We start from the raw sequence: 19,991 nt of genomic DNA on the forward strand, positions 1-19,991 counted from the left end.
ATATGCACAGGAAGCGCTTTTCATTCGCCGCCCGCTGACACGCCTCGACGCAACCAGCCTTGCCGCTTTGGCCCGACACAAACGGAGCCGGCTCGCGCGAAGGAAGAGGCGGCGTCAACACGAAACAAACGCCGCTCAGTTTGCTCGTTGGCTCGTCGCGGCCGAAGCAAATGGAAGGACCGCACCAAAAGTCTTTTGGTCGTCAGCCAAAAGTACGTTCGAAACAGGAAACGTTCCGACCGGCAATGTTGTTGACGGATCAACGGGAGGAGTTGTGTCGGGAAGGGAAAAAAAAAAAAACAGTCCGGTTCGCGGCTGTCGGATGGACGTCCCGCTGAGCAGAAAAGACGCTCGGATCCCGTCTGGAGGAAATCAAGACCCGGATGCCGCTGACTGTCTTCAATTTCCATGAAAGCGATGGTCCCGGGGGCCATTGTCCGTCCCGAAGAAACATTTCCGACATCGGAGCAACATTTACATTGAGGGAAGGCAAACCAGCTAGCACAAGAAGCTAACATAGCATCTCCATCTTCACTGGCTAAAAACTCAAACGGTCCGTGACGCAAAACGCTCGGGGACGTACCATATCAAAACAATGCGTTCCCTTAGCTAGGCTAATATTGCGCATCGCCAAATTAGCTAATAATAACTGGGGGGGGCGGAGGGGGAAATCCGCCCCTCCCTTTTTCGGAAATACAGAATCCCAGAAAACGATGATTTGAAAGTATGAACACGATCAATCGATGTGTGAGTGCGCTTGTCCAATGAGATTCTTTCATGTGACTGAACAGCGTGTCGTTCCAACTGGCGTGGGAGGAAAACTTGCTGAAGAAAAATAGATGACTGCGCGATGCCCTTCCTTCAAGAAAGTAGGCTCCGGGCTCCTTTTCATCCAAATAAAAGTCAGCTCGGTCAGCGGGTGGCGGAAACGTCCCACGGCGGACCGCAGCTCCCGCAGCGGCGGGAGGAGTCTTGCGAGCCTCGACCGGTTTCGAAGGACCGCCGTGCGCATGTGAGCCACGGGACACGAATGCAAGCCCGAGTGTTTTCGGGACTCGCCGCGGTATGCCGAGAAAACAAAGAAAGGCAAATTCGGGGCCCGCGCCGCCTCCCGCTGAATCCCTGCGGCAGCGTGCGTGCGGTAGTCCTTTGTTGTTTGATTGGACTTTTCTTTGCTATGGTCATGGTTGTGTGCCCCCCCGTGAACCTCCAAAGACGGCATCTGCTTCCATTTAGCCCAACAAAAGGTTCGCTTCAATTCCTTCCAGAGGGGTCGGAACGATTCAAAAGGAGAACAAACAAAGCAAAGACTGATGAGCGCGCACAAAAGCGTCTTGTTCCGGGAGAATTAGCGTGACATAACATTTCAAGACGATGCCCGATCAACGGTCAACAGTGTGACGACCCTTTGGAGGTTTTGGCTGAATAAATCCATCCGATATCCAAAACATGAGCTTTTGACATCCTCCGACCTTCGCGACAACGCGGGTCTGTTGCTGTCAGTTTGAAGAAAACGACGGCATCGGGAAACTAAGGGGGGGGGGACGCGATGCCAAACTGACCCTCTGAATTCCATTTTCCTTCCAAATAAGACTTTGGCTTCACAAGAAGTCAAAAGTAAAGGTTTCATATGGCAACCGTTTGACAAATAAACTCGTCGTCCTTCACAGCAGGAGTTAGCGGATGCGCTCCGTCTCTTACGAGTGCCGCTCAAGAGGACGGCGGCGGTGCTCTGGACCCACTGGAGATGCTTGATGGAGGACATCCAGATGCCGAGATGTGACGGAGGCGCGCGTGAGCGGATCTCGGTGTGCTCGCCGGAGAAAGGAGCGACGGCGCTAACTCGGAAGCATGGCGGTTGCGGACCGCTGCGTTAGCTCCTCGGGCTAGCCAACTTGCGCCGACACTCGCTGCAATTGTTTCTCCAACTCCAAACTGAACGAGCTCGTAGGTGGTTGAGCACAATTTTCACTGAGTCGGTACGCGGACTGCTATGCGAGTTTTGCGCGCGAGTTAGCTTACATCGCCATTTCGGCCAAACTTGGAATCTGGCAAGCTTTGATCAACATTTTCAATCGGTGAAGATGGGGTCGGCTCCATTCGGTTCTCGTGCCCGACGGCGTCGGACCGATTTTTTTTCCGTGAATCCAATCAAACGCCCTCGTTGGCTCGAGACTCTGTAAGGTGAAGTGCTACGTGACAACTGGGCTAAATTCCGCAGGGCTCATCACAGACACGTTCCCAAAAGAGCCCCGACTCTTTGGCGCTGAGCTAATTTTCCAAAATCCGAAGGCTTTGTCGAAACGTTTCAGTGAGTGAAGACGTTGGCTGGATAGTATGAGAAGCTGAGGTCGCATCTTGCGATGAGGTTTGAGGCGTCGGAGAGCTGATGTGCCAGCGGGATGACATTTCGACAAGTTAGCGCGAAGACCTGAAAAGTCGCAACGTGAGCGTACGCAGTGTCACTTCGATGAAGGGTGTCAACTTGCAGCAATCCCACAGCCGCTTGGCCGTAAAAAGTCGAAGCACCTCTTTGATTTAGCTGGCCGAGGGCATCTTGGCAGGCGAGAGCGACTTTAGTGCGCGCACGTGTTTTGCGACCGGCCAGAAACCGAGCACGTCACGCAGCTTCAGGCCCGCCGGAGGGTGAAAGCAAAGCAAGAAACAAGGACATTATTATCGCGATTCGTATTTTTTAACTTCACATTTTGTCTCCGCTCGTCTCCTGGTTTTCTTCTCGGGTTCGGTGGCGGGCCAAATGCTATGTCGGCGTCCCTGATTGGATTTTTTCAAGCACCCGTTCTTTGCTGGAGCAAATGGCGCTCTTTTGGATGATCGAAATGGTGAGGAATTTATTCGGCCGGGAAAATAAAACGGGCACGGCAGAGACACGGAGAAACGTAAAGCGGTCCGCGGGAGGCATGTGACTTTTTCTTCCTTGCCGTCGCGCAAAAATAGATATGGAGTTTTGAGTACATTTCCGAGTCTGTCGTATTCCATTGCTCCACGAGTATCTGTCCGTCTTTCTCCCTAAGTGCAGAGTGTCGCTACTTTTGCCACCTCTGTAAGCGAAAGCGCCGACAGCCCCGCGGCGACGCTTGAGCGGACTTCCGCAGGCTCTAATTTTACCCTCGGTAGACCGCAGATAAGGACTACGCCCGAGTTAACGCACGTCGGCGCAAAGCAAAAAGTCTTTTCATTTTTACATCCAAAACGCTGTTGGAGAACAAGTGGGGGATAGGCACGACCGCCGTAACAGATGGCCCGGGAGCAGAGCGCCAGCCCCAGCTGTTGTCCTCCGTCGCATGGCAGCGACGCGGCTGCGATGGGAGCGGACGTCAGTGACCGATTCCCGCGGGCGTCTTTCGGTCTTCCTTGCGTGTCCGCACCCGCGGAACTACTGCCTAGCTTGCTTAAGAAGGATTCAGGAGTCGAGAAAAGCGCAATTGGGGAACGCCGAAAAATATTTGCGCCCCCCCGCCTACGACAACGTTTCAGGCCGTTTCATCCAAACGGATGAACGACGTCGTCCGCGTCACCTCGGAGTCCGAAGCGAGTCGGGACAACCGGGCTTTACATCCGTCTCCACTCTGGTTAAATATCTCAACCGAGAGACTCGCCAGCGGCCGAAGGGATCCGGGTGCGCGACCTGGGACGTGTTGGGGAAAATGCCACAGAAGGTGTAGAGTGCCCTACGTGACCCCCACTTAGCGCGAGCGGTTCATGAGCCTGCGATTGGCGTTGGGAGGTTCTCGAGCAGCAGGGCCCGCCGCCCCGCCGCCGGATGAAGGCTGTCGTCAACCTGACGCCAGCAAAGAGGGAAATGGCAGCGACGCAAGCCAGGCCTCTTGCTGCGGCGGGCTCGGGGGCCCCGCGTTTTGGCTCGGCGCTTCAAGCTCGGCCGTTCCCATCCGCGTGAGCTTTGACCAGCGAGGGCGCCATCCAAGCCCTTGGCCGAGATACGGAGAAGAAGGTGAGAATAGACTGCGGCCGAGGGTGCGTGCGGTCACCGGGGCCCTCCGGAGCTTCCATCTTGCATTTTGACAGGTGTCGGATGACCCGCCGGTCGCGGCCGCGCTACGGGATGGGGAAGATGGAGGTGGCTTCGGAGACGGCGACCCAGTTGAATGGCGCCCAACGGATTCCGCGCCCATCGACGCGGACGCGATCGTGATTTGAGCGGGGAGAAGAGCCGCTCGACCGCTCGGAAGATTTCTTTGTTGGCCAACCGGGCCCGGAGGCGTTTTCATCTGGTTCCTTGGACTTTGACATCATTCTAACCATCAGGTTTGTGTCAAATGTGGCCCGCTTGGCATCCATTGCAGCCTGGTCACCCTTCCACGTGCGGGCCCTTCTCAAGGCTTCTCATTTTTCCCCAGATGGGCTTTTTGGAGTTTTTCCCCTGCCCTCCTGGGGCTTAAAGTCAGGGCATGTCGCAAATATTAGTCAACTGTGGGCATGTGAAGCCCTTTGAGACTGTTTGTGATGAAGGGCGATAGAAAGAAACGTGACTTGACTTGACGCGTACCCTGCTGAGCAAAACAGGCGCACAGTCTAAACTAAAAGGAAGCTTTAAGTTGTTGGGGGGGGTTTTTTTCCTTCTTTTTACCCATAAAGCAACAACAATTAAAGTGCCCTTTTGAAACAATCGACTCTTTTCTTCGGACGAAACGATGATTCACGGTACAGCCGGTAGGAGATGCTTGGATATTTACAAGCGGTAACGACAACCAGATGCTCTAAAACAGAGAGGTACTTTGACATAAAAGGGAAGGATTTACCACGGTGCCACATCGGTTCTGCTCTCTGCAGGCTCCGTACAAGCCCTTAGCTGCTTGGACACCATTCTGTTGTTGCAACGGCAGTAGTATTACTTCGAAGCGGAGGTGCTCGATGGACTCACGCTATGTACTTACGGTGTACAACTGCAGATACTCGGTAAAAGTACTTCTACTCTTCATCTCTTGTGCTAAAGTTACATAAAAAAGCAGACCTTGAAATATAGTTAACAACAAGCTGTTAGGTTTTACTTTGTTTTAGAGCACAGCCGTTGATGAAAGAAAATGACACCGTCGCATCTTGTTGTGTATGATCTAGCTCAACTTTGATGCTGTGAAAATAACATTTACACGTAGTTTTGCTGCTTACTGACTGACAAGAAAATGCTAAACGAGCTAATCATAATAGATGGGGGTTTTTTCTTCTCCAAATCAGACTTTAAATGTTGGCATACGAGAAACTGGTGGTTTTTAGGCTGCCACAAGCCAAGACCCAAAAATCATTCCAAGGCTCGATCATTTTTTTATTGTGGTGCAGTTCTTCATATCAATGACTTCATTTGAAAGTGTTGTGAGTACCGGTGGCAACGTAAGATGGCCGCCCTCCGGCTTTAGCGGCAAGGGGCCATCCGTCCATGTCCGCGACGGAAGTTGAGTCTTCTCCAATTCTGGTTTAATTTAGCGTGTATGATTTTCTCTCCATAGTCCAGAAATGTATTTGTTGTCCTACTAGTTTGTTCTTCAAAGTTGGACGCTAACCCGGTTCTAGCCAGACGTCTTAAGCACGTATGTGCGGTGTTAAACGCACCAGCCGTGTCGTTCTTACTTAGGTTAGTGTAGCATTTAGCACGGCTCTCCGTCTTTACTCGCCATGCCTTCCTGTATACGATACTTGTCGGAAATGTAGCTTCGTTGTCGTCACAGAGTGAATGATTGTTGACTTAGGAGGGTCTGCGCAACGTGTTTTGGTGCACCAGTAAGTAACCAGCCAAGCCTGTTGCTAGCTAGCTGCTTCTGCGGAAGTAGCACGGAGCTAAAGTCGACCTTCCGACTGCCCTCATACGCGAGCCGTTTCTCAATTTGCGTTCTCGTCCGTTCTTACGTCCTTGCGATCTCGTGGAAAAAGTCGCGGGCCAAGTAGTGTTCCAAGTGAAAGTAGGAATAAATCAAGAATGCACGAAATACCCGGACGTTGTCCCTTTCAGCTTACAGTCGAACCTCTTTTCAACGTACGCCGTTGACAAAGTTTTCACCCCGATAACGTTCACATTTCAAAGTCCAGAGTCCACTAAAATCATTTGCTGATTTTGCTTACAGTGAACACCTTTACAACGTAAAGGTCATTTTAACGGCCCGGCCGGATTTCCCCCACCAAATAGTGTAAAAAGGCCGTCATTACTATGAACCGTGGGAAGCGAACTGCCCCCGCGACCTTGCTTCGCAACAAAATGTACCGCGCGGGATGGCCCTCCGTCACTTAGCCACGCTACCGATCGTCTCGCACGTCGTTGGACTCGCGGTGGCACGGCGCGTCTGGTCAAACAGCGTCCGGTCAACGGGAGCAAATCTGGCTCTTCGCAAAGGCCGAAATTGTTTCTGACTTTCGACAGACGAAGCTCAACCGCGACTACGGATCGGCAAGGCCTACGAGTTCGACGATCATCCGCAATGGCAACCAAATCATGGCAGAGTTTGAGGCCAAGGAAATGTAACAACTGTACCGAATTGTTCATTGCACGTCAAGAAGAACTTTTCAGCGGCCCACAATGGCATGGTTCATAAACTGTCAGGTCCCATTAGGAATGGAGGATTAGCGTCGCTGCAGTCGGGCCATCGTGTTAGCCACCGGGTAGTCTAGACATCACATCAACAATCAGAGGAACATTGCAATTTGACTGGCCAACGCAGAAGCAAATGAGCCAAGACGATGACAAGATAAGAAGCCGGCTCTGAGGGAAAAAAACATCGCGCGGACTCTATCAAACGCTGAAACAACGCAAGCGTTCTCGGCCTCCATTTAGCCGTCAACTGATAAGCTGCCGCACTTTATAAAATGTGTCAGTGTCAATATGGGGACTGTTTAACGACGAACACAGACGTGTTTTTCGAAAATCTCGTCGGAGGGAGGCCTTGAACGACTCAAGTTTCAACTGAAACCGCCGCTTCCTCATGCAACGGTGGCTTCCCGGCATGGGAAAAGTGCAACCATCCATCCGTTTTCTAGAGCGCTTATCGAGCCAGAGCCGAAATGAGCTGACTTTGGGCCAGAGGAGGTGCATACTCCGGTAAGGAATGGGAATTGAAAAGCGACTCTTGTTGAGAATCGTCCTCCCATCGAATTTCAGCTCCTTGCGATTGTTTGCCCATCTTGTCAAAGATTCCCTTCTCCATTCCAGTCGGGACGTTGCAGAGCGACCTTATTCGCTGGCGCAGTTAGCCAGAACCGGGGCGCCTAACAATCGTAAGTATGTTTATTTTTATTTTTGACATTATACGAGAAAGTATATGAACTGGGCAAGTTGCAAATTCTATTCCTATTTTTTCCAAGGGAGGAAAAGCGACCAATACGCAAAAGCATTTGCTCACACGGCACACGATAACTTTTCGATGACGGCCGCGCTTTCGATCCGCTCCGGAGCGCTCAACCCAGCGGCGGCGACGACTTGACCACGTTCTCTCCAGGTAACTTTGTTAGCGGTGCCCGTCGCGCCTTATTGTCGAGCCTGTCGCGTGGCGAGCGATGCGGTCTGACTGGCTCGGAGGCTGGCGGCGCTCGCTCAGGGAAGACGGAGTTGCCTCATCGCAAGTTGCACTTGGGGTGACCGTATTTGTCACTGACTGTGTGAAATAACTCAACTCGACTGTATTTATAGAGCACTTTCAAACAGCCATCGCTGCAAATAACCTTCCCAATTCCCCATTCTTGCAGTCTGGACTGGTCGCCGGTCAATCGCAGTTTGATAGAGCGGGATTACGATTCCATTCAAGATGGCTGCGGCTCAGTTCGAGAGGCTGCGAAGCAATCGGTTTCTTGCGGTCGTTTGACACAACCAAGTTCAGTTCTTCTTTTTTTATGCGATGATCTCGATTTTGATTCGTTGTGTACTTTTCCCCCCTGGTGTTTTTGGTGTCTTTGTCTGAAGTTGTGCTTTAAAAAAAACGTTTTATTCACAAAAGATATTGCGCTTATTTATATTTTGATCAAGTTACACATGTCCTCATATCATGAGCTGATTTATTTCTTCATTTCTCAGTCTCGCAACTTCTCGGCATTTCTTTTTTGTAGGCATTTTGTAATGCCTTAGTGATCCGCAGACAGTGACTCAAGCGAAGGTTTTCTTTTTGTGATTGTGTTCTGTTAAATGTTGCGTCAACCGCTTTGTTGACGCTGCGGCTGCTGTGAACATAAACGTGTATTGGATGAGGTATATAGTTTTGGACATGGCTATTTTTGATTGGAATGTAATTTCATATCCATGCAGTATATATTTCAATCACTGTCTTTTTTTTGACAGCGATGTGCGCACGCGCACAGTAAAAAAAAGAAAAAAAAAAGAAAAAAAGACCAAGGCGTGCCCCTCCCCCGTCTCCTCTGTCGGACACGTGCGCATGCACGAGCTCGCTGCCATAAGTGAGCCAGTCGCGCCGGCAGTTCGCGCGCACGCAAGGAGCACCGCAGCCGGACACCGTTTGAGGCTTTCCGGTGCTGCCAAACAGGAGTCGACGTCAACGGCAACAACAAAAGAGGAAAAAAGTTGAGCGGTAAGTGACTCACCGGTTGCTCCTTCTCGCAAGCATCCCGATGACGTAGCAGGACGTGTTCGGCACGCTGCGGTCAGCGACGTGTGAGCAGGCAATTAGCGGAGAGGGAAAAATCATTGATGAAGCGGGGCCGGGTGCGTTTCCCCTTGGTAGTGTGGAGGCGGGAGGACGAGCTCCAAGTGACTTTTGGCACTCGCTGCAGCGGTGTTGTTCGCAAAAGGTGGGCGGCGAACGGAAAAGGGGTCCGCAGACCCTGCTCGTGGAGAGCTAGTCAGGAAAAATGAATACAGCAATCTTTGATGCGCATCCCGTGGCTCGCTTCATTGTTTTATTTTTTTATTTTCATTCTTTTTTTTTTTTTTTGAGGGGGGGGGGGGGTCAATTAGGTCTTATTGTCCACTGTCTTACTGTCATTATTCTCCACATTGATGGATGGCTCGTTTGTCAACTTTAATAGTTTGTTCAAGGGAGTGTTAACAAGCTAACAAAATGATTGCTAAATTTCAACGTCCTTTACTACACATGGCAATTTGACATTTCGCCATTTTGGATTTTAGCAAGGACCATGGAAGTCGACGCAGATGATTTGCTTTCTTGGACCACATAACACGAGGCTGCGGGCCGCATCTGGCCCCCGGGCCTTTGGTTTGACACCTGTGGTTTAGACCATTCCAGTTTTTCCGTAGTTTTGAAAAAAATGTAGCGAGTAGAGTTTTGGTTGCATACTTTTGGCTTTTTGAGTGCGCAATAGTTCATCTGAAGATCTTTCATTCCAAGCTACATTTATTTGTTTATTTTAAGATGCATTATTTTGAAAGTAGAGAGCTTGCTAGCCGGCTACAAACGCTCCAGGTTTTTGTTAGTCACTCGGGAAGTTTGCTGTTGCGATGCAGGATTCAATTTGATCTGCTTTGATAACCACCAGCTGTCCATGAGAACACGCACATGCAAATCCACCATGATAAGACATAGCGCTGCCAGACTTGTGGTATATGAATGTGCGTTCAATTTGCTCCGGTGTCCCGTTGCGCCGGATGAAAGGATAAACATAAAAGCCTGTGAGTCTGTAACATTGAGCTCATCGTTTAGGAGAGGAAACGCGAACGCCACGACACTCGATGTCTTACAACCCATCGTGGACAGAAAAAAACGAAATCAAACTCGGACGTGGCAGAAAGTTCCAGTGAACGACGAAGCCTCTCACAGTCGTCCCGTTGTGTTGCCGTCATGACGCAAAAATAGCGCCGCGGGGCCTCAGTGGCGTTCGTTTAACCGAGTCGGCAACTGTCAACGTAAATCCAAACAAGAAGGCGCGCGCGCCTAACTCGCTGAAATTCAAAATCCCCGGTCGGGGACGGACTGTGACTTTTGAAGCGAATGCTTTTGGAGTGCCTGCCCACGCGGGAAATGGAAAATCACACAAGTATTTGTCTCGTTTTGTAAAGAAGTCATTCTAAATGATGTCCTGAGTTTCTCTGCCCGTGACCTGTCATCATCATCATCATCAGGTCTGTGCAAAGATCAGGAGTCGCTTTCAAAAGATGGCCGGACTCCACTGTCTGAAACGTGACCGTCGCTATTTGAAAGACAGTTTTAGTCATTGGTTCCCTTCCGGCCTGGCATGCATATAACCCCGGCTGTTACCATGAGACCCCCCCCCGGCACCCAAAAAAAAAAGAAACATTTTGAATTGCCTAGATCATAGATGTCAAAGTCAGGTCCCGGAGGGCCGCCGTCCCGCATGTTTTCCGAGTCTCCCCGTTGCAACGCACCCGATTCAAATGAACAGGTTCAATGTCAGGCTTCCGCAGAGCTTGCTGATGATCTGATTGATGATCACGGCACTCGGTCGCCCTTTACGTGTCGCGCCCACATCGCGGTGGGTGCCCAATCGGAGCGTTACGGCTGGAATGGGATGCGAGGCGAAATCACGGGCGACGACATTTCATTTGGCCGAGGGTTTCTCGACGGCGGCGGCGTTGCGATCGGCTTCAACAAAGAAGCGCGTTGCGACGCGGCCGCTCCCACCAGCTCTTGGAATTGGACAAAGGGTCAGACTGAAGCGAAGCCCTTGTTTTCGTTTAATAAGGCGAGCGGGAAGCCGCGTGGCTTATCTTTGTCGGAGGCCCCGTTGTCTGTCCTGACCGCCTCGTCGTGTCTTGACAGGGGAGCGGAAGTGCCGTTGCTTTTCACCCAAGCCGAGACCGCTCGAATGGACGCGCCGGGCTCGAGGGAACATTAGGATGGCAAATGTAATTCCAGCTGCCCGCCGCGGCATCCCGGCCAAAGCCAGCTAGACCTTGAAGGCAGCGGACTCTCTGCTCTCGGCCACTTAGAGCTGCGTATCAAGTTACAGGTCCATTGTTGATTAGGTGAAATTAAACGGCAGCTGTTATGGTGTTTGTCTATGTCGGGACTGTTTAGATCGGCAATGTCTTAGGCCCGGCTTTACAATGAAGTCCCGTTCCAGTCAACGGCGACGTAACACGCGAGTGCGTGCGGAACCGCCGTAGTTTATTTCCAGGAAATAGTTCCGAGAAGGCCACCTGTTCGAAAAAGGTCCAATTGCGCCTGTACGTACGCATCATCTAATTCCGACCCTGTTCATGAAACGCGTAGCTTCCGTTTCCATCGTGGAAAAAAAGGGTACTCCGGAACTTTTTCTTCCGCTCGCTTATTTATTCGTGCTACCGTGAGTGTCGTCAGGTTGAGAAAACGCGAGGCCTTGAATGCGGTCACTCTTGTTGTCGGGAATCCATTCACAAGTGTCGTATCGGGACGCGTTTGTGAGCAAATCCGGCGTTGACTGATTAAAAGCTTCGACGCGCCACAGGCTCCCCGAAGCGGCTAAGATCTCGGCCATTAGGCTGCCGACGGAATCCGGAGGAACAGCTGCACGTGGTTATCAATTGAGACCATCGAAACAGATGGCAGGACTCTGGAAGCGAGCTTTCAACGGTGGGATGTTTTGAGCGAGTACGCTACACATTGTGCATCGTCTTAAGTCTTTGGTGCTTCAAACCGCAAATGCGGCCGCTACAAGCAAGTTCCGAGAGGTTGGTGGATCTTCGGCAGGTACTGAATACGCCCCCGTCCCGCCCCTTTGCGAAATCGAGGCTATTAACTCATTCACTCCCAAAGACGTTTTTAAACGTCTTTTCAGACTTGGTCCAGAATTGGCTGCTACCGAATGAGTTAAGAAACAATCTTGGAGTCCAGTGACCCGAAGGCCAATCCAAACCTTCACGTCCCAGTTCCAGGCCCGCGATACTCCGGTTCTTCACGGGTACACCTCCGGACTTTGTTACGGCTCGAATGTTACTTCGGGAAATGGAATATTCACGGGGTGTCGACACCCTCCGGCCCCCTTCGCTTCCATGTCGGTACCAGAAAGATACTGAAAATGCAGGGGGAAAGGTCCTAATGGAGCACAGGCCATCACTTCAGCTCGGAAGGTGCGATACGTGTGTAGGAATATATCCATGGTACGACCCCCCCCCCCCCCCTCCCCGTTCCAGCATTTTGTGTCTGCACACAAAAAGGAGAAAAAGCCGGAAAATGAAGACTTTTACAAGCCGCGTGAAAGGGTACACGGCGGACAGATGCCAGAGCTGATAGGGTGGCGCCATTCTCGCAAAACGTGCATGTTGTCAGAAGCGAAGAGGCGGAACCCGGCCGGAGACAGAAAAGCCACCGCTGACGCAGATTTGAAATCGTAACTTTCTTGCCGTGAGGCGACGGTGCCAACCGCTGCTCAATGTGGCGGCTTGGAAGAAAGGGCCCCGACTGCGGCCGGCGGGCCATTTGAGAGAGGAAGCTAATTGTGACGCTTGCTTTTCAACCGCTGTCATGCAACTGAACATCTCCCAAGAGATGTCGAGAGGAAAAACGGCGCGCCGTTTCACTCCCCAAAGGAGCCCATGTGAACGGCGCGCTCTTGAAATACGCCCGCTAAGCTCGGTGGCCGCTCGGTTGAGGCCGGAGCCTTCGGGAAATTGCACCCTGCAAGCCAATGACAACAAAGTGGCAGGAACAGGGAGAGCGGCGTGCTCGGAGCGCTTATGAGAGAAGAGCAAAAGGGAGGGGCCGGGCCGGGCAGACGGATCGCTTTTCATACTTTCCAAAATAGTAGCGAGGACACACACCGATGTGATCGCGTGCGCCACTTTTCAAATCCCCGTCCTATGCGGTCAGTCGCTTTCCTTCTATCCAAAGTCCACCGGGCGATTTGATCCCTCGCGGATGCCCGACAGCCGCCGCCAATGCAGCGAAAATGTGCGCGTTGTCTTCGGACAGCTCGACAAGAGACCGCCATTGCAGATCCCATCGCCTTACGGTGGCCTAAAACCCCCCCCAAAACAAAACAACAACAACACTTTGGACGGCAGCGTTTTCAATCTGGTCTTGGTTCAAATGAATAGCGGGTCAGAAACGCAAGCAAATATTCTCCGGTCGGGCTCAACTGGTATGAACTTCACATGGTCCAGCCAAGTCAATGTTTGGGAGCCTCGCGGTTCCTATCTTCAGATTTGACAAAGAGATGAGAGCCCAGAATGATGGCTTGCGCAAAGACCAACTTCACTCTTTCGACTTGGTGTAAATTACAGTGCAATTTTCTGCAGCCGAGACAATGGCGAGCGCCAGAGCGCTCGTCGGATGACCGAGCGGAGTCCGCCCTCTATGCAAATGAGGAGCGGCGACAAAATAAAAGCAGCATGTGTTTGATGCCCAACACGACTTCCACCCTCCTCCGAAGCAGCTCCGATCCTCTCGTTGTTTTCTTTCAACTCTTTTGGTTTTTTTGAACCGGGACTGTTTTCTCTCTGATGATTCTCTGATCTCGCCAAAATGCCCGTCGACCCCTTCGGGATGTTCTGTTGCTGTCATTAGCTTTGTGCTAATTGTCCTCCTCCTCCTCCTGCTTCTTTTGAAACTTCTGACCGGAATGGAATACTTGTTTTGCTCTCTAAAAGTGTGAAGCGCCTGGCCTGCCAGCAGGGATGTCCAGAGCCACGAGATCAGCCTCTCGGTCTCGGAGTCACTCCAGGTCCCGGTCACGATCGCGCTCCGGGTCCCGGTCCACCTCGCGGTCTCAAAGAAGCCAGTCGCGATCCCGCTCCAGGAGACATCGTTACAGGTAGAGTTCACCCATTTAAAAAAAAAAAAGAAAAAGAAAGTCTTTGTGGTGTTTCTGCCTTAGGCTGATGACGTGTGAAATCTCTTTTCCCAATTGATTTTGCCGTTAATGGTCTCCCCGCCAATCGGGCCGCCCTCATTACCGGGCCGGCACGCGTAGAGTCAAACGGGATTTGAGTAGAGCCCTCCTCCTCTGTTTGGGCCGTGTGACGCAGTAAGCGCATAGCGCTGCCATTCGGCGTGCGGAGCGGCTCGGCGCAGCGCCTCGTGAATCGCTCGGTATTCCAATGAAAAAAAGGACGCGGTGAGTGGTTTTCTTTCTTCGCATTTCTGCACGTCTGTCACGTCTCCTTTGATGTCTTTTTTTTTTGTTGTTGTTGCCGTTGGCTGGGCGCCTTGGTTTCGGTAGACCCGGGTGCTTTGTCCAGCTCAAGACCTCGAACGTTTCCATCCATGGTGCAAGGAGTGTACTTTGCCTTGTAAAAGATGCGAGGGGCAACGAGGACAAGATGTTCCTGCCCACACCGGGTGTCAAACATCCGTCACATCGCATGGAACAGGGAGCGGTCCCAAAATGTGCCCGGCACACACACACGCTCGAGAGCTAACAGCGTGGACTCATGCTCATCATTTGCAGACGAGTGCATATTTGATGTTGAGGTTCCATTCGTGCGCAAAAGAGGAGCGCCGGAGCCACCGTGTGGAAGCATTGTGTCACTATACCTTGGTAGGCCTTCATCTTTTCTGCATCAACGGCAAGAAGTCCCGCACAGACGTAAGGACATCCCCTGTGGCTTTTTTTTTTGGATCAAAATATCCCGTTGCCGTCCTGTACGCTGGAATGGAATGACGGCCAATCAAGGAGACGAGGGCTCTGTTAGCGAGTGCTTGAGGAGAAGTACTTTGGAGGAGATTTCAAATGAAAAAAGAAATGTGAATCTGGCAGAAGCTCGACTTGAAACAAAAGCCTCGGCTGGGTCACTCGGACAGCACGGCTGCGCTTCATCTAGTACGTGGGGGTGGGCAAACTGCGGCCCGCGGGCCGAATCCGGCCCGTTGGTCTTTTTAATTCCGGCCCGCCGAAGGTCGGTCCGCAATTAAGGTTCGATGTGAATGCTTGCATTCATTTCAATTGGACTTGTAATGACAGGCATTTCACCGCCAGGTGGCGCATTGACTTGAAGTTGCGGAACACGGGGGGGGGGGCGGGGCAATCTAGTACCTCTGTATCGCTCTACTTCTACCGGTCTGATCACAACCCATCTGCAGAGATGCACAGGCTAAAATAGGTCATCAACAACACTGTCGTCATTTTTAAAAAGTATATTAATACCGTACTTTCATGCTTTTGTTCTGTTGATGTTTGATATGGACTGTCAACAAATGCAGTTCTTTTTTTTTTAATGTACCATAGCTCGTGCTGACCTGGCCCTTCTGTCAAATTTTAAAAGTCAATGCGGCCCCCCAGCCAAAAAGTTTGCCCACCCCTGATCTAGTATATTGTCCGGTAACCCAAATCCAGAGGTGACAAAAGTACTCACATGCTGTGTTTTAGTAGAAGTACAGATACTTGTGTGTGAAAACAAAAAACAAACACCAAGGTGTAGGGAGCAAAACCAGGCTGGAAATGTGATTTTTTTTTTTTTCTTTCTCTCACCCTTCTAGCTCTAGGTCCCGGTCTCGATCGCGGTCCCGTTCAAGATCTCAGTCGCCACTTTATAACCGCGAAAAGAAATACCAAAACAGCCGCGAGTTCCGGGGCTACCACCGCGGCTTCCGGAGGCCGTACAACTTCCGAGGCAGAGGACGGGGCTACTTCTCCCGCGGGCGATACCAGCGTGGCGGCGGCGGCGGCGGCGGGAGAGGCTACAATCACAACAACAACGTCCGTAACCACTGGAAAAATGACCGGCAGAACCCACACAAGCAGCAAAAGCAACAGCACCAACACCAGCCCCAAGGGCGACACCAGCAACACCAGCCCCAGAAATTCTCCGCAAGCCCCCCTCCTCCTCCTCCTCCCGGACACTCCCGCCACTCCGAGCGATCCCTTTCTCCGTCGTCCAGGCAATCTCTGCATTCAAACGCTTCCTCTCACGGCTCTTCTCCAAAAGTCCCTTTGGCGGCGAATCAGAGTTGCAACCCTGTAAAAGAGGAGCTTTCGGCCTCCGAGGAGGCCCAGAAAGACGGGGCGGATGTGGAGCGATTGGAGGCGATCCGTGCGCAAGAAGGTCAAAATGAGGGGGGCTGCACGGTCCCGGTGGAATGCAACAGCAGTCCAAAGAACGCCGGTCCAGAAACTCCCGCCGTCGATGTTCAGAGCTTCCCAAACTCCCACCAGGCTGCCCCGAATGACACCAACAAGGGCGGTGCCCCCTCTTGGCGGGCGGTCTGTAGCGCACCCCGTACCAATATCTTGTCACAGGAAGCGCTCGACCAAATGCTTTGCAGCCTCGACATATTCAAGAGCGAGGAATTCCCGGACGGGGATAAAATGGCCATCTCGGCCGCCTTCAGAAAGTAAGACCCGTTTTCAGTCATCGCTTCTCTACTTGCGCGCTAGCTCTGCCCTCTCTCTTTTTTGATTTGGTTGTTGTGCGTGCGACCTCGGTTCAGGTTTCTGAAGGAGCACGTGAGAAAAGCTAAACCCGCTTGGGAAAACGGCAGCACGGGGGCAAAGAGCGCGGAGGAAGATCAAGCCCACGCGAGCGCCGCGCCGCCGCCGCCAAAGCGCCGCACCGAAGGGCCCGACGGCAAAGTCATGTTGAACCACTTACACATGGATTCGCCTCCTCCGTCCCACGAGGCGGACGAGGAGCCGCTCCTCGAGGCTCGCCCCAAATCACTCAACGACGGGGGCCCGGACCGGCCCGCTCCAAAGGCCGCGCGTTGGTCCGGGGAGCCGTTTGACGGGCGGCGACGTCCGGCCTCCTCGCGGGGAGCCGACGGTGAAGCCGACGACGCCCTCGGAGAGGAGAGGTACGCCGCTCGTACATCGGCCGCTGCGGCTCGGCGGGAAATGTCCTTTGAAGAACTGGACCGCCGACCCGGCGCGGCGGCCGAACCTCCCTCGGCGCCGTCTCTCGCGCCGCCGCCTCGGCGGAGCTCCGACGCCTCGGCGGATGCGGACCCTCCGCCGTTGTCTCTGAGAAAACCTGAGCCCGAGGTCAACGTCGGAATGGATTTCCTCGGAGACGGCTCGATGGGGTAAGTTCTCCTTTTCTCGTTCGGAGACTCGGCTCGCCGCGCGGGGGGGGGGGGATTTGACTCACTGTTACGGCGTTCAGCGCTTCCGAGACCTTGGCTCAGGAGCGCCAGTTCTCTCAGGACCTGGCGCGATGCTCAAAGAGGGGCCGGGAGTTCCGCTCCGTCTTTCAACACCTCCAAAGCGCCGCGATGCGGAGGACTCCCTCCGAGCTGTTTGCGCAGCACGTCGTGGCCATCCTGCACCACGTCAGAGGTGAGTGTCGAACCGCCGTCTCGAACGGTCTGGTCACGTCGCGCGAACGCAACTTTCCACCGGGACCTGTCAAATGCCTTCTTTTTGCGCCGTGGCCGTCGCGCGTGAGAGCTCCCGACGCGTAACCGCGGTCGATAGCTGAGGCCAAGCCGCAAATTCCCCAACTTCCAAACGAGCGTGACCTTCGATAGACTGGCGCCCGGTTGCGGGTGTCAATCGCTTCAGACAACGGACGGATGCATTCCAACGGCGGCCGCGTTACCCGAATCTTCGCTAGACGGGAAGCGTTGGTCTCAAAATAAATGAAGTTAGCGAATGGAAACGGCGACCCGCGCCGAGAACTGGGCCTATTTTGCGCATAGGACGGAATGGCAAAGGAGCAAGAATAAGCTCTTTGCATTTTTCACCCAGGCCAGCACTTTGCGCCTCCCCGAATGACTCTGAACGAGCGATTCACCATCTACCAAAGACAAGCTGCGGAGAGGGAGAGCGCCAAGGCCAGAAAGAGCCCGCAGATTCACAGGTAGAGTCGCCCTCACCGGTGAGCCCGCGGGCAATTCTCTCCGCCGTCCCACCTGCACTCTTGTTTGTTTTCTTTGCGGGCAAAGGTCAGTTCTTCATTCGTAGCTCGGCGCGGCGGACGGAGCGCGCCGCCCCCCCCCCCGTCGTAACCGCTGTCGCCGTGTGCTCCCTTGCAGGAGAATCGACGTCTCGCCAAGCGCTTTTAAGAAACACTCAAAGGTTTTTGAGGCAATGAAAAGCTCAGAGGACGGCGCCGACAAGGTGACCCGATATTTTGCGCCATGACCCGTAAAGCAAACGGCGCAGCGGCGAGCCGGCCGGACGCCTCTCGCGGAATGAATGTCGCGGATGTGGCACTTGGACTTTCTGTCGTGAGTCGGTTATTATGTCGGCGCCTGCGGCTCACCAATCAGACCAAAGTCAAAACGCGGACGCCGCTCCGCCCCAAGGGACCAACTGTCGTCGTAAGTATCCAAACGGTGAAAAGGTGCAAAAAGAAGCCAAACTGACGAGCGATTTGAGTCGGATTGGCTCTTGCTCGTCCCGTCCCCTCGCTCTCGTTGCCATGCGCAGTTGGGTTTCGTTTACGCGCCGACTCGCCCGCTCGCCGCGCGCTCGTCGTCCCCAAGGCCGCCCCCGCGACGCTTTGTTCTTTTGCGCATTGTTCAGGACGTCGGGGACAAAAGCGAGGGCGACCTGATGGATCTGCGCTTGGATATCGAACGCCGTAAGAAGTATTCGAGCGGCGGAAGAGATTCCCATCAGGACGGGGGCTCGGCCCGTTCGCCGGACCCCGCTCGAGGCCGATCGGAGGAAACCTTTTCCAAGAGATCCAGGTACAGTACGTGCCAGATTTGCCACCAAAATTGCGGGATGCTGCCGGAACGCGTATGTGACCCCCCCGCCGTAGGATCAGCGAGAGCAAGTTCTCCCGCTCCAGCTCGTCCTCCTCAAAGTCCCACGTGGACGAGGCGCCCGAGGCCGAGCTCGCGAAGGACGTCTTGAACGGGGCTCGGCTCGCTTGGACCGAGACGCCCGCGGAGAAAGAAACGCGCTGGAGCCAATGTGTAAGTTCCCTCTGGAAGTTGTCTGCTGCGATAACTCGGGCTGCGCAATGATAGAACCCGCCCACCCACCCCATTTTCCAACCCGCCACCTCAAGGGAGAGTCGGGGCGGCTCCGTCGGGGGCAAAGGTGCAGAGTTCAAGTATTCCCGAGATAGATCCTTTTTTACTCCTCCTGCGCAAAGTCGTGCGACCCCGATATATGTGCAGTACGCAGTAATCAATGCGGTGGATTCATTGGCCGCCCCGGGGGGGCCAAGCCCACGACTTGGCGCTTGAGAAAGTGCCTTTCTGCTGTAGCGAGTACGATTTAGCGCGAGGGGCTGGAGGAGGGCCGACTACCGGGGCGACTGCGATCCGGGCGCGGCGGTGGCGGTGGCCCCCCAAAATGAGGAATGCGCTCCAAAGAGCGGAACGTACTACTCGGTAGGACGTCTTTCTCCCCCGCCTTCGCCTCCGTTCTCTTGACAATTGAACAAGGAGTGTCTTTCCGTCCCGCCGAGCCAGCGCCGCGACGCAGACGGCCGGCCGGAAAGCGCCGAGCGGACGGACGAGCCAGAAGGGCGAGCGGGCGGCGGACGGCCCTTGTTGATCATCCGGAAAGCCGACGCCTGGGGGCCCGACGCGCGGGCCCGAGATCGCTTCCCGCTCGACGGAGAGAAAAGCGGCACGCGGCGCGACCCCGCCCAACGGGACCAGAAAGACGCAAACGCCTGACGCCATTGCGTGCGCGTCCGCCGGAGTCTCGGACGAGCGCAGATTCCGCAGCTCTTTGCGTCCGATTGAAGATGAGACTCGCTCTCGCTGGACGCTCGCAAACACGGCGGCGTGCTGTTGTTTCACGTTGCTTCCCGGGCGCTTCTAGTTATGCTTTACGAAATGACTGCTGGATTTTTTTGGAGTGTCTGGAGAGAACCCCCCCCCCCTACAAAAAAAACATTGTTTGTGCCTTGAACTTTTCAAATGTCCACCAGCCTTTTAAAACCAAAAGACTTTAGCCAAGTGAGGGGGGGGAAAAAACTGCTTCTTCTTGTTCTCGTTGGGATGAAAAAGAAAAAGAAAAAAAAAAGCCAACCCATTCGTGCCTTGAACGATGATTAAATTGTAAGACACTGCATGTTTTTTTGTCGTGGCGGTTGTGTCACAGCTCCTTCGGGTATTCGAGGCGACTCGGTGGCCTGCGTCGGACAAAGCGAACGGCCAGTCACGGCTCATCAAAAAGTCAGCTCGTCTGTCGGGTTGACAGTAGCCGGGCATCAAGCAAACTTC

The 19,991-nt window shown here is 53.4% G+C and overlaps 1 protein-coding gene across 2 annotated transcripts; it reads left to right on the forward strand.

Annotated features, from left to right (window-relative positions):
- Window positions 1-8,381: 8,381 nt before the first annotated feature.
- thrap3a (thyroid hormone receptor associated protein 3a) lies at window positions 8,382-19,839 on the forward strand. 2 transcript variants are annotated; one of them, XM_086114412.1, is made up of 11 exons: window positions 8,382-8,540; window positions 13,514-13,677; window positions 15,342-16,196; window positions 16,293-16,883; window positions 16,964-17,136; window positions 17,548-17,659; window positions 17,835-17,919; window positions 18,328-18,494; window positions 18,569-18,725; window positions 19,023-19,148; window positions 19,230-19,839. In XM_086114412.1, the coding sequence occupies exons 2-11, from the start codon at window positions 13,541-13,543 to the stop codon at window positions 19,437-19,439; spliced, it is 2,613 nt and encodes an 870-aa protein (XP_085970538.1). In that variant the 5' UTR covers window positions 8,382-8,540; window positions 13,514-13,540; the 3' UTR covers window positions 19,440-19,839. The 2 variants fall into 2 exon arrangements, with proteins under 2 accessions (XP_085970538.1, XP_085970539.1); XM_086114413.1 differs by lacking the exons at window positions 8,382-8,540; window positions 13,514-13,677 and adding an exon at window positions 13,859-13,980.
- Window positions 19,840-19,991: the final 152 nt, after the last annotated feature.

This window comes from Hippocampus guttulatus, chromosome 6, assembly GCF_054856545.1.
Source record: "Hippocampus guttulatus isolate MCC_2025c chromosome 6, RoL_Hgut_1.0, whole genome shotgun sequence".
NCBI lineage: Eukaryota > Metazoa > Chordata > Actinopteri > Syngnathiformes > Syngnathidae > Hippocampus > Hippocampus guttulatus.

Bases quoted from the DNA above. Each gene is read 5' to 3' on its own strand.
- thrap3a (XM_086114412.1), top strand. From the start codon at position 13,541: ATGTCCAGAGCCACGAGATCAGCCTCTCGGTCTCGGAGTCACTCCAGG. The intron at 17,660-17,834 runs GTAGAGTCGCCC...GCTCCCTTGCAG, and splicing joins AAGAGCCCGCAGATTCACAG to GAGAATCGACGTCTCGCCAA. The intron at 17,920-18,327 runs GTGACCCGATAT...CGCATTGTTCAG, and splicing joins CAGAGGACGGCGCCGACAAG to GACGTCGGGGACAAAAGCGA.